The sequence below is a fragment of the Pan paniscus genome, chromosome 5, assembly GCF_029289425.2.
Source record: "Pan paniscus chromosome 5, NHGRI_mPanPan1-v2.0_pri, whole genome shotgun sequence".
NCBI classification, from domain to species: Eukaryota; Metazoa; Chordata; class Mammalia; order Primates; family Hominidae; genus Pan; species Pan paniscus.
The window spans coordinates 138,923,779-138,937,441 of NC_073254.2; the positions used below are offsets into that span (position 1 = coordinate 138,923,779).

The 13,663-nt window shown below is 38.0% G+C and overlaps 1 protein-coding gene across 3 annotated transcripts in view; it reads right to left on the minus strand.

Moving 5' to 3' along the window:
- Positions 1-13,663, minus strand: part of MCM9 (minichromosome maintenance 9 homologous recombination repair factor) — a 123,043-nt gene that overhangs the window by 97,961 nt on the left and 11,419 nt on the right. For all 3 annotated transcript variants that reach the window (XM_034962767.3, XM_034962769.3, XM_034962772.3), the window contains 4 exons: positions 12,014-12,095; positions 7,568-7,768; positions 3,346-3,471; positions 1,697-1,816 (listed from right to left, as the gene is read on the minus strand). In XM_034962767.3, the coding sequence (XP_034818658.3) occupies positions 1,697-1,816; positions 3,346-3,471; positions 7,568-7,768; positions 12,014-12,095 (529 nt within the window). The remainder of the gene's footprint in view (positions 1-1,696; positions 1,817-3,345; positions 3,472-7,567; positions 7,769-12,013; positions 12,096-13,663) is intronic.

Below are 13,663 nucleotides of genomic sequence, written 5' to 3' on the forward strand. Positions count from 1 at the left end.
ACCCTGTCTCTACTAAAAATACAAAAATTAGCCAGGTGCGGTGGTGCACATCTGTAATCCCAGTTACTCAGGAGGCTGAGGCAGGAGAATCACTTGAACCCAGGAAGCAGAGGTTGCAGTGAGCTGAGATTGCATCACTGCACTCCAGCCTGGGCGACAGCACTAGACTCTATCTCAAAAAAAAAAAAGACTCCATAACAAGTTTATATTTATGTTAAAAAATTTCATGAAAACACATCCTTAGTGCACCTTTACTATGCAGTATTTTGGTATTTTTTTTATTGTATTTTACTTTGAAAGTGCTAGTTTTGACCCACTGAATTGACTTTTATGACTCTAATGGGTTGCAGTACACAATCTGAAGAAAGGCTAGTGTGGCCCTTTGGGTAGACCAGAAGTAGCAATAACTATTCTATAACCGTAAAATTTATATTCCCTATACTTATTCTCTCATATTTGGATTATGATCTTTGCATTAAAAAGGAGGAAATGTGCTAATATACTTTTATACTAATTCACTAATCCAGTGAATCAGCAGCAATTCACTTTCAAACTGCCCAAATACTCTGAAATTACCAATCATCCACTTAGATGGCTTGGACTCATTTCTTAACACTCTACATAATTACTTAGGAAACATTCCACATAATTACTTGGGAAGCATCTTTATTTGTTGTTGGTGTCATTTTATACAGAACTCTAGAACACTGGGTCATACGGATTTAAAACGCATGGGAAATATTCTTTATATATTCTTGCCTAGTATCCTGAAGTTTGTCTACCCTTCTCAATTCCAAAAATCCATTCTTGTCAATGGTTAATATATTGTTTAGTTATATTTCAAAACCTGAGACCCCCTTAACAGTTTTCCACTTATACAGGACCATTAATTGGCCATTTTCTGTTGTATGATAAATTTTAAAGTGTAAGTTTCTCATTAGAAATTTGAGCATTCATTAGCCCAATGGAAGTTAATCTGACTCCCTTAACAAGTAGCAAACATTTTTAAAATGTGTGAAGCCAAGGGTCTGTTTTCAGAAGAACAGAAACATTACCCAATCAAAACTGTAAAAATACAAAATAGCATCAAACATATTTTTTAAAATAATTTTTTTCTAAATTCCCTGGGTCACTTTAATCAAATCTTGACATTCTACCTGCAAAGGCTTTTAAGTGTACTTGCTAAAGAATCATTACAACTTATGAATGAAGCTCCACATTGCAATGATGGAAGTATATTTTCCAAATATTAATAAACATTCCCTACCTAAGAAATTTCAGTAGGAGCTACTGTTGCCTATCAGATTTATGAGCATGAAAATGCCTTAAGCTCTATGCCATCTATCTACTTGGTAAAGTGAAATATCCCCCTCTTTAGTTTAACATTCCAGTTGCTGAGTCTTGATAAAATGCCAGATGATACGGACTTTTTCCTGCATAAAAGTATGAAGGTAATCACTAGAGAATAAGAAAATTGAATAGGATTGTTCAAAACTAAGATGCAAAGTGAAGGTGGAGCTTGCAAGATATTTTCTTAGAGCTACCAAAATAACATTGCATATTTCCTTCCATTTTTAGTGGTAACTCAAAAATTAGCTTGAAATTTATCCTATTATAGGTAGTTTTTCATTAGAAAAAACCATTTTGTTAACTTCTGAAGTAATGTGAAATTACTTGAAATTGTCACATATAATACCTGCACTAGTAGATCCAATTCCTGTGGTCAGCACAGATCTTGGTGTAATCTTTGCTGCATATTTGAGGAACTGAGATTTCCCTGTGCCAGGATCCCCAACCAATAAAAGATGAGATTCTCCTAGGAAAAAGCAAATACATGAAGTTTTAAATTTCTATAAAAGGGTCCATTTGGAATGCCAACAAAATATTACATAGTGTTTTTACTGTGTACTTTTACATAGGGTTGTTTGAGAAAGGATTTAACTAGAAAATCTTTAGAAAGTTAACTGTCATAAACAGTCCTTAATTGATTACTCAATGTGACATAGAATCTAAATTCTATTAATAAATTATGTGCTATTTCCAGATGTTCAGGCCTATGTTTAACATTTTAAAAAATATCTGGGGCCAGGTGCAGTGGCTCACACTTGTAATCCCAGCATTTGGGAGGCCAAGGCAGGAGGGTCACTTGAGCCCGGAAATGTGAGACCAGCCTGGGCAAGACTCCATCTCTACAAAAACAAACAAAAAATTTTTGGCTTATAAAGTTTCTGATTTACTCTATTTTTAAATATCAAACTACTATGATTAAATCCTTGCATACAAGTCATATAAGTATTTTATTCTATTTTTATTTAAGCACTTAGAAGTATTAGGGATTTTACAAGTACTTTATAAATATCAAATTACTTATGATTCTAACAGTTAAGTGAAGACCTTTTCATTTATGAAAATTTTAGTAACTTAGTGAAATATGTATCTTAAAATAAGTACTCATTTTGCAAATGTAACATAAATAACGTGCATATCCTATGGTACATATGATTTCACTGATCAAGTTTCTTCAGCAATTCTCAAGTGTTTCCTAAATACATTAATAGGAAACCCCTATTTAAGCTCAACATTTGGCAGAGTGCCTTGCAAAACAGTAGGTGATCAAAACATATAAGGACACCTTATACTTACTATTCTATACTGTACTATATGGTTTTCGAGTCCCTACTAACAGCCTGATTTATAACAATGCCCTTTTAGTCTTTTGGTTTAATTTTTGGTTATTATGGCCCACGTACGGGGCCGTAATAACCTGTATGCCAGACTCTGGTTAAGTGTGTTAGCTGCAAAAGAGCTTTCTGCCATCTGGACATAATTATACACTTAAGAGTAATCTTTTCTTGAAGGTGTGACCTGCAGCAGCACCCCATGGCAGATGGCACATTTGCTATCTACCAGCAGAAGGAGAATCAGCAGGCAGATGACTGAAAGCAGCAGTCTAAGAGAAACACAGTGACAGCCACAGATGGAGAGACACTGACTGGAGACATTAAAATACACTATTTCTAATCTTTTTCCTTTTGAAAACAGACCAGGGATCCAACAAAAAACACAGTAATAGAAACAAAGATTTTATTTTGTGGCATCCTTATAGGCTATAGCAAAAGTATATGCCATAGAAAAATGTAACTTCTTTCAGTCTTTCTAGAACTCTAGAAAGTAGCTTCTGATATACAGATGCTAGACTAAGTATGAGATATTCAGACAACTGTCAGTTTTATAAGATTACAATTGGAAAATAAAACCCAACGAGCAGTTTTTATTTGGGAAAGAAAAAGTTCTAGCTTCCCTCCATGTGTCAATATTACTCAAAATTTCTAAATAGGTACTAACCTCTGACCCGTGTTCCTGTAGCATCAGTCCTTTGAATCCCACCAGCCAGCACCATGGCCACAGCAAGCTTTACTAGATACATTCCAAACACTTGAGGGCACAAGCTAGCCAATATTACATTCCTTCCTAGGAAAAGCAGAAAGATCAGAAATCAGCAATAATTTTCAAGAAACCCCAACTGAAATTTCCCTTCCTTTCCTATCTGACCATCCTCATTTAAATATACTCTACTATGTGAAATGATCAGGAGGTCCAATTCCAAATGACCAACAGGATTAAAGGAGGAAATAACTTTGTTTTGGTTCAAAATGTCTTGTTTTTTTGAGACAGGGTCTCACTCTGTCACCTAGGCTGGAGTGCAGTGGCGTGATCATAGCTCATTGCAGCCTCAAACTCCTGGGCTCAAGCAATCCTTCTGCCTCAGCCTCCTGAGTAGTTGGGACAGCAGGTTTGCAGCACCACGCCCAGCTAATTTTTTTTTTCTTTTTTGGAGCAACGTGGTCTCACTATGTTGCCCAGGCTGGTCTCACTCCTGGGCTCAAGCAATCCTTTCATATCAGCCTCCCAAAGTGCTGGGATTACCACCCAGCACTCATGAGTGGTATGAGCCACCGTATGTACTTTCTATGTGATAATTTCAGTAAAATTACTCCACTGCCTAAATAAAAGGAAGGTATTCAATCTCAGAAATAATGAGTCAGATCATACAAGTCAGTAATCTTTAAATACAGAGGTAGCTGGAGCTCATGAAGCTGCTCCAAAGGTATAAGAAATAAGTAAAAAATCCACCCTCCAAGTCAATTCAGCATTTGCTCTGAGCAGTCTGGTAAATTCTGTTTTCTCTGGAACAAAGTTACAGGGGCATCAAGGCATTAAGAAGATCACTGCACACCACAACCCTAGCAGTGTAAGTATGAGATCTCGAATTCTTCTGATCATGTGCTTTAAATAAAAGAACATCACTGTTTGGGGTTCTGTTTTCAGAAATAACGCACCAAATCTGAGAATCTGCCTATCTCTTCCATGAATAAAGCAGGTATTTCATTCAGTCATTGGCCTAACCAACCTATGGAATTCCAACAAGCCATTCCTGAGCCTTTCCACGACTTATGGCCCTATACACAAAGGCTACTTTTTGTAATGAATCAACATTGATTCAGTGGCAACTAATCTATGATGATGTGGCCTGTGATGGCAGAAATGGTGAAGAAAGAAAATCTTTTAGTAAAAAAGGAACCAGAAGATTTAGTAAATCCAGGAAGTTCATTACTTGCTGAAGGAATCCCTCCCTGTTTGGAGTTAGAAAGCCTGGAGAAAAGGTCAGGAATCCAAGCAGATAAGACTTGACAGCAGGTAGGTAAATTGTGACCAGAATCTAGTGATTACATGTGGAAGGAAAGAAGAAACAGCCCCAACAAACAGGTTCAAGAGTAGGCAAATTGATCTGAGAATTACATAAGCCAAAACTTAGAGCCAATTTTACTGAGTAACATGCTGATGGGAAGCATATCCCTGTGGTAAGAGGACAGGCTCTGGTGTCATGTTTGGATTCAAATCCCAGTGCTATTAATTACCAACTGTCTGACCTTAGGCAAGTTTCTTAACCTCTGCCTCCATTTCTTGTCTGCAAAATGGAGATTATAATGGTATCAAGACAGAATTGTTGAGAATCAAGGGAGTTAGTAAGTATACAACACATTAAATAATAACTGGCATATAGTGGGAACTACTTAACTGTAACTGTTAGCTATTTTATTACCTGTATTATTTGTGCATCTTTCTGATCTAAAGATTTCCTCACACTGTGGTCAACACAAAAGACTACAAAGGTAGGACTGGGGTCCCAGAGAGAAGCGAAAAGGAAGGGCCAAATGTGTTGTCTAAGTTGAAAAGCTTGATTCCTTAGATCATGGCAGCAGAAGATCTCATGGCTATATCATGGAAGAAAATGCATTAGCACCAGTACTACCCCCATCCTCACCTCCCTCCCAAATTTCTAGTTCTAGACCATGTCAATAGTGTGGCAAAGGCCTAGTTATCTACTCTTGTGGCCCTCAGTTATCTCAATGAAGAGAACTTAGTAGGCCCTTAGTAATCTCAGAATTAAGATAAGTCAGTGACCCCCAAAGAGGGTTCAGATGGCCCAAAACACTCCAGCCCTTACATCTGGGTTTCTAACATCTAAGCACCAGGGTCAAGGAATCCCTCAGGTGACAGCAGATCAGAATAAGGCCCCTAGGTTCATGCTAGCCAGTACCCACAGGATCAGGTCTTCAGCAAGTCAACCTCCAAGTGCTGATCAGTGAAGCATTCTCCAGCTTTAGACCAGCAAAATGAAGATGTTCTGTTGGATACAGCTTCCCAACTTCACCTCTCCTCCCTCCAACACACTCACCAACACTCTGAAATGGAGGAATACCAGTACACTGGTGCTGGTCCATAGGAAACTGAGAATCCATTCTTACTAACAAGAGAAACACTGCCTTATTTTCTTGCTATCTTCCTACTTATATTTCTCACAAGACTATTATATTTACTTCTGCCTTTTATCCAATAAATGGCTCATGCAACAGTAGCCTAATTAAAACAAGACAGATTCTTTAATTGCCAGCACAAAGCACGTCTGAAGATCTAGTTAGAGTACCATATGATGGCCTTCCCTTCATTGTTAAGAGGTAGAACTGAGCTGTGACACTGTAATAAATAAATAAATAACAGTGGTCCAAGGAAGAGTTACAAATTTTTATAAGGATAGAATCCTAAGAAACCATTTTCAGGCTGTTCAGGCTGGGCACAGTGTAATCTCAGCACTTTGGGAGACGGAAGTGTGAGGATCGCTTGAGCCTAGGAGTTCAAGACCAGCCTGGGAAACATAGCATAGTGAGAACCCTGTCTACTTTAAAAAAAAAAAAAAAGAAACCATTTTAATTTTAAAAATCATTTAAAAATGTATGATTCTTAAAGTGCCTGCTTCATAAATCTATAATGTAGAGAACTTTTGCTTCTTTCAATACAGATCAGAAAAAAGAAAGATCAGGAACTACTAATGTGCTATACATTTACACACACACAAAAAAAAAAAAAAGAAAAAAGAAAAAATCCCATAAAATAAAACTATCCCTATTTAGGGAAATGGAAGACTTATGATGATGATGATGATGATGATGATGATGATGATGATGATACAGAGTCTCACTCTGTCGCCCAGGCTGGACTGCAGTGGCGCGATCTTGGCTCATTGCAACCTCTGCCTCCCGGGCTCAAGTGATTCTCCTGTCTCACCCTCACAAGTTGCTGGGACTACAGGTGCACGCCACCACACCTGGCTAATTTTTGTATTTTTAGTAGAGACAGGGTTTCACCATGTTGGCCAGGCTGGTTTCAAACTCCTGACCTCAAGTGACCCACCCACCTTGGCCTCTCCAAGTGCTGGGATTACAGGCGTGAGCCACCATGCCCAGCCAGAAGCCTTATTTTTTAAAATAATATCTATCTAATTTAGCATGTGATTTAAGAATAAAGTAATCAATATCTCTTAGATTTGAGGGGAGTGTTATTAGAAACGTCTATTACTGGCTTCAGTTTATTTTTCTCAAAAGATGTCTCCATGGAGAAATGAAAACAGGCACTTGAAGATTTAATTGGTGCTTTATACACTTGAGATTTTTTAATAAAATACATTACAAACCCAATGGCTGTGATGTTTTATTCTATGTAATTACACCTGAATGTCACAGTCAAAATTTTTGCTTGTGATGACAAAGCTTATCGTCTGCATCTTCTCTCATCTTTTTCCTAGTTATTCCCTGTTTTAAAATCTTCAGCCAAAATAGTGTAAAGTTAGATCTTTATTATTGAAAATACATCAAAGAGAAACAATGGCTTTAATAGGATGAGGGTTCATAATAGGATGAGTTTTGCCTTTTTAAAGAACTATATTTTTAATTGATATGATAGGAAACTCTGAAATTGTTTTGGCAGTGTATAAGGTGTTTAAAATAATAGTTAGAAATGAAATATCTCCAGGCAGATTGCTAAATAGAAGAGTATGGCAGAAAAAGGCTTCAAAGGGAGACTATAGCTAGAGGTAATGACTAATCCTACCCTTTAAACTCAGTCATTGAGTTATGCGGCATATAAGACTGTCAAATCACAGACATCATATTTAACCACTGAATGTAATACCATTAATAATAATCAGTTTTAGCCCTTAAACACAAACCTGCAAAGGGATCGCTCTTATAGTATTCCCAAAAATCTTCGAATTCCTTTTGGACCTCCTCATCCATGATGATCCCTGAGGACTGCTCATTATTTACTTGGATGTAATTTGCTTTCAGGACTATCTCCACTTCACAGCGCACACCTTGCTGAAAGGGCTTCCACCGTTGCATTACAATCCCGTAAATAGTGAGGTCATCACCTAGGAAAAAGCATCAAGTGAGTCCAGCAGTAGCATCCTGCATGCTGAGCACAGACTCAAAATGACAAAGGACCAGAAATTAGAAATAAACCACTCCCTCACTAGAGTTTACAATGTGTACACTCATCCAGAAAACAATTTAGGGGCAGAATAGCACCCCAGATTCTTGACTGTTGCCCCCCACAGTCATGTATCTGTAAAGTGAAAAGCTGAAGTCAGTATTTCCTATTTTTCATAACCTGCTACATGATAATCATACAAAATTATTACTTTTCACTGGGAAAATAGTTTACTGGATGATTCATTCATCACAGTTACATTGGATGAAATGTTCATCCTCTGAGTCTCTAACCATTTAGCTCTCATTTAGAGAAGAGATGTGGGAACTGCAGCCAGAAGGTTAAACTATAATTTGGAGTCAGGAAAAGAGATAACCTTGTGATGACTGGCAGGTAGTTTGGGTTTCTTACATGTTCATTTTTACTTAACTCATTTGCTAATATTTTACTCACTGCCCCCCCCACATCTTTTTTAGTGAACCAAAGAAACAATGAACTAAGAAATGAATAAATGCCTGTTATACTTCAAAGTTCCTTCCCACAAAATATAAAAGCACAAGATACAATCCTGCTTGTTCCTTGCTGATGGTTCTCTCCTACCTGAGGAAACCCTCCCACCATTCCTGGTAGGCAGAAGCAACTTTTATAGATTTTCCTAAGAGGCCCTGGGTAGTTTATAGGCACACTCGCCAAACACTGCCATCTGTACTTGTTACGACATACAATGCAATGCATCAGTTAACAAGTATATACAAATGTTTGGCCTTCCATATTTTGGTACTGGAGAAAGTGGGCTAAAAACAAACATGAAAAAAATCATAATCCTGGTCCCCCCAAATTTTAATCTTGTTGAACACAGGGTGTTGGATGTGCCCCAACCCCAATTCTGGTATTTATATTTTGCATAATAAACACTGTCTCAGAACTAACAGGCAATTCTTCATTTCCAAGCCTTTGTGCCAATTATGTGATATGTGCTGATGAAAAATGCCTTTCACTCTCTAAATTTCAATGAGTAATCTGCATAGCTTTTGATTTCCTAAAGGAAAATGCTAAATTCATGGAACTGGTGGTGCCAATCCACAGAATAGAAGGCACATTTCTAGTTTAAGGCAACTTCATACTACATAGTTACAAACACATTAAGTAAGTGCTTTACAAGTTTCCAAGATCTTTCCTAAGCCACTACTTAATGATTTTCAAACCCAATCAGGAATGATGATAATTTACTATATTGTCTGACCCCAAATTTCTAGGTAAAAATGATTGGGGGCAATTTTACATAAGGACATGGAACAATTCTCTATTATGGTCATTTTAATGGATTATGTTTAGGTTGTTTCTAAACTAGTTAAATGAGGAACTTAATGTTTAGATATATGACCCGTAAGTAATAATCTAATGTCAATAAGCAGTGATTATGTGGAAAATACAGAGCACTGAAGCATGGCCAAGAGTACTGACCTCATCAGATTTGGATTTAAATCCCAGCTCCACTGCCCATAGGCTACGTGACCTTGGGCAAATTACCTACCTTTCCTAAGCCTGTTTCTTGAACTACAAAATGTGAATGATTATATTTACATCACAGTACTATAATGAGAATTAGATCGGATAATGTACGTAAATTACTTAATGCAGTATCTAGAAGATGGCAAGTGCTCAGTAAATATTAGCTCTTCTTATACTAAACCTACCTTACATTTGTAAAGTAATTAATACCTTTAAAAGCCCTTCAATATATACGTGTTTTCTTTACTCAAATAATTACTGAATGGCAGATTCATATAATCACCAGAACAATTGTGAGGTATACATGATAGTCCAAGACAATAGATATTCACCTTAAACTTCTGTATTTTTCAAAAGTAATGTTATAAGCAATGTTATTTTCAGGAAGCTAAAATTCTTACTTTTCTACAATCCAGTCTCTCTGTGCCCCTATATCATCTGCAGCATCTTTACTACTGTAGCCATTGCCAGTCAGACCCATCTCTCGGATCTCCTGTGGCACTGACATTTACCAGCACACACCCTCCAACTTCATTACTCTGCAAGTGCCAAAGTGGGGTTCCTAACTAGATCGTAAATTCCTGAAGGGCAAGGATTATATACTATTTGTCTTTTGATTCCCACAGAGGTTTATAGCTAATGATACATGAAAAAATAGCTGTTGATAGATTGCTTCTATCCATCCTTCATTATTAATGACATTTGAAAGAAAAACAACTTAAGACTTATTTCCAGTACAGAAAGAAATTCAGTTTAGATGAACTGCATGAAAAGATCTTATTCTCAATTGACAGATATTTTCATGTTCAGGCTGAGCTTATATAAGAACTGCATTGCTGAGACAGATATTACAGATTTAGGTTAAAATCTAGTCCTATATGAGCAAGGTATTTTGACATATTCTGGGGTTGCTTAGCAGGCAATCCATAATCAAAGCTGTTATCTCATTAGTATACTATTTACACAACTGTATGTTAATATACGTCGGCTATCTGAAACCTAGAAGAGGTCCCTCACCAGAATCCGAAGACACTGGCATCCTGATCTCCAACCTCCAGCCTCCAAAACTGTGAGAAATAAATATTTGTTGTTGAAGCCACCTAGTCTATGGTGATTTGTTAGAGCAGCCTGATATAGTTTGGATAATTGTCCCCATTCAAATCTCATGTTGAGATATAATCCCTAGTATTGGAGGAGATGCCTGGCAGGAGGTGTCTGGATCATGCAGGTGGATCCCTCATGAATGGCTTGGGCCATCCTTTTGGTGATAAAGGAGCTCTCACTCTGAGTTCGAATGAGCTCTGTTCATTTAAATGTATGTGGCACCTCCTCCCTCCCCACTCTTGCTCCTGCTTTCACCATGTGATGTGCCAGCTCCCCCTCTCCCTTCTGCCATGATTGTAAACTTCCTGATGCCTCAGAATAAGCTGAGCCTATGTCTGCACCATGCTTCCTGTACAGCCTGTGGAACTGTGAGCCAATTAAACCTCTTTTCTTTATAAATTGCCCCGTCCCAGGTATTTCTTTATAGCAACGCAAGAATGGACTAACAGCCCAAAATGACTAAAACATCACCCTTCCACAAATACTTTTAAGTTTGATTTCTTCTTAGTCTCCCCAGTGAGGAGAGGGAACATGATGAGTTGACAGGGACAAAGGAGAACTCAGGACCAGTCTGGTTAGCCTAAAGAGTAAAGCATAAGCTCAGAATGACACTGGAACAATCAGGCTTTCGGAACTCTCAGATTTCCAGAACAGTTCTGAGGCTCAGAAAGTCTTTAAATTGCCTGGAACATTGCAGATTATTATCCAGATCAACTGCCACTGTAGGGCCTAAATCCCTAACAATGTACTGTATATGCTGTGCTTGACTGTCTATGAGAAAAAGAACTCATCACCATCTAAGGCCCATGTTAGACACCTCTAATTATTAGGTATTGAGTCAAAATCTACCTCCTTGTGGCTTACCCCACTGAAACCCAACAGCAACTTCTGTAATTACAATTCTATTTCTATGTGACAGTCTTCTAACTATTGAAAGTTGGCTGTCATGTCCTTCCTCAGGGTTCTCCATGCTAACCATGTATAGTTCTTCATTGAGTATGGGTTTCAAGTACCCTCCCAATTCAGGTATCGGCCAATGAAAACATTGAGGACCCTCAGAAGACAGCAGACTACAATCAGTGACTCCAATCACGGTGTCACCAGCACAGAGCAGAGAGCAATGATGTCCTTTCTTCTAGGCACCAATAAGACACGCAGCAGCATTTAACAGAGTCACATTCTCTAATTCATTTTATAAAAATACCCATTAAATTCACTACATTTTTTAAAGTTCCTGCTGTTAAGCTATAGTGCACTGAAAAGAGCCTTAAATTAGACATCAGTGGTTCTGGATTCATGTTCCAGTTATGCCACTTAACTCTCTAAGTGACCTTAGACAAGTCAGGTTCTTCATTCATAAAACAAGCACCTGGACTAGCTGCTGTTGTATAGATCTAGCCCAGCTCTCTTCCTGCTATCACTTCCCACCTGCCAGTTTCTAATCTCAAGGTGAGCAATTACAGCTCTACATTTCCCTTGCCAGTGATCTTGGGAAAATAAAAAGTGGCTTTTCCTAATCAATACTTTAGGACTACCTACACAAGCTAAAAAAAAATTCCCCTCTTCTTACCAGATTTGCAACTATCCACTAAGTCATCTTCCAGAATAACCTTCATAGATCGTGGAATACTTCCAACAGATAGCCTTTGAACCTAGCAAAGAAAAGAAAACAGATTCTGAGTATGCTTAAATACATGTTAAGTATCCAGAAGTCTAGCAGTACTTGAAATTACTATTTTTATTTCTCTGGTATATCATACGATTTAATTATAATGGGGATTTAAGTAATTTTTCTTGAAAACTATGTCTACTATCAATTTAAGAATTCACTAAATAAAATACACATATGGAAAATATCTCCAAATATGATCTATATAATCTACCTTGCGGATAGTCAAAGTAAACGTATGCTCCAACTACTAAATTTAATAACAAAGTTAACTTTATCTAGAAAAGAGGGGTATTTCTTTCCTGATCGCTAATCAAAAGACCTGGGACAAATCACCCAGTCCCTATGATTACTCCTTAGTAACAGAACCCTAGTTTTATTCCATATGGACATGCGCCTAATACAAAGACTGTATTTCCCAGGCTCCCTTGAACATTGAACATAGGTATGGTCATATGATGGAACTCTGACCAATGAGATATCATAAGCAGACAATGCAAGAGACTTGCAAGGAGACTGCTTAAGTGGAGAATTGGTTAGGTGGTAGGCACTTTTGCCTATTGTTCTCTGACTACAACACACATGTGATGGAGTTGTAGCCAGCATCCTGGCCTACAGCCAATCATCAGAAGAGAAGCCATGTATTAAGAATGGTTGAGGCCGGGTGTGGTGGCTCACATCTGTAATCCCAGCACTTTGGGAGGCCGAGGTGGGTGGATCACCTGAGGTTAGAGGGTTTGAGACCAGTCTGACCAACATCGTGAAACCCTGTCTCTACTAAAAATACAGAATTAGCCAGGCGAGGTGGCACACGCCCGTAATCCCAGCTACTAGGGAGGCTAAGACAGGAGCAATGCTTGAACCCAGGAGGTAGAGGTTACAGTGAGTCAAGATCACACCATTGCACTCCAGCCTGGGCAACAGTGAAACTCCATCTCAAAAAAAAAAAAACAAAAAAAAAAAGCAAAGAAAAGAATGGTTGAATAGAAAGACAGGAGTCTGAGTTCTCAATAGTGAACTAGCCTTGAACTGCCTATCTCTTAATTATTTTAGGTAAGAATAAACCTTTGTGTTTAAGCTGCGAGCAAATGAAAATCAGGCTCACTCTTACTTGTTAAAGAGTGTTTACAAATACTTCATTTAGCACAGCAAATAAGAGTGGGTCCAAACTCCATATCTTGTTCACTCCAATGTGATTTTTTTTTTTCAGAGACAGGGTCTCGCTCTGTCAACCAGGCTAGAATGCAGATGCATGATCCATAGCTCACTGCCACCCAGAACTCCTTGGTTCAAGTGATCTTCCTGCCTCAGCTTCCTGAGTAGCTGCGATTATAAGCACAAGCCACCATGCCTGGCCACTCCAATGTTTAACCATTTAAGCATTAATTAATCTTCTATCCCTTAGCTAAGAACATTAATTTTCTTCTATTCTTCAGTTAAGAACAGCTAGGGTGGACTTCTTAAATATTCACTTCTTTAATTTTAATATAATTAAGTCATTTCACTACTTTCTTGTCAATGTTCCACCTAAAAGGGATGATTGCATGGTTT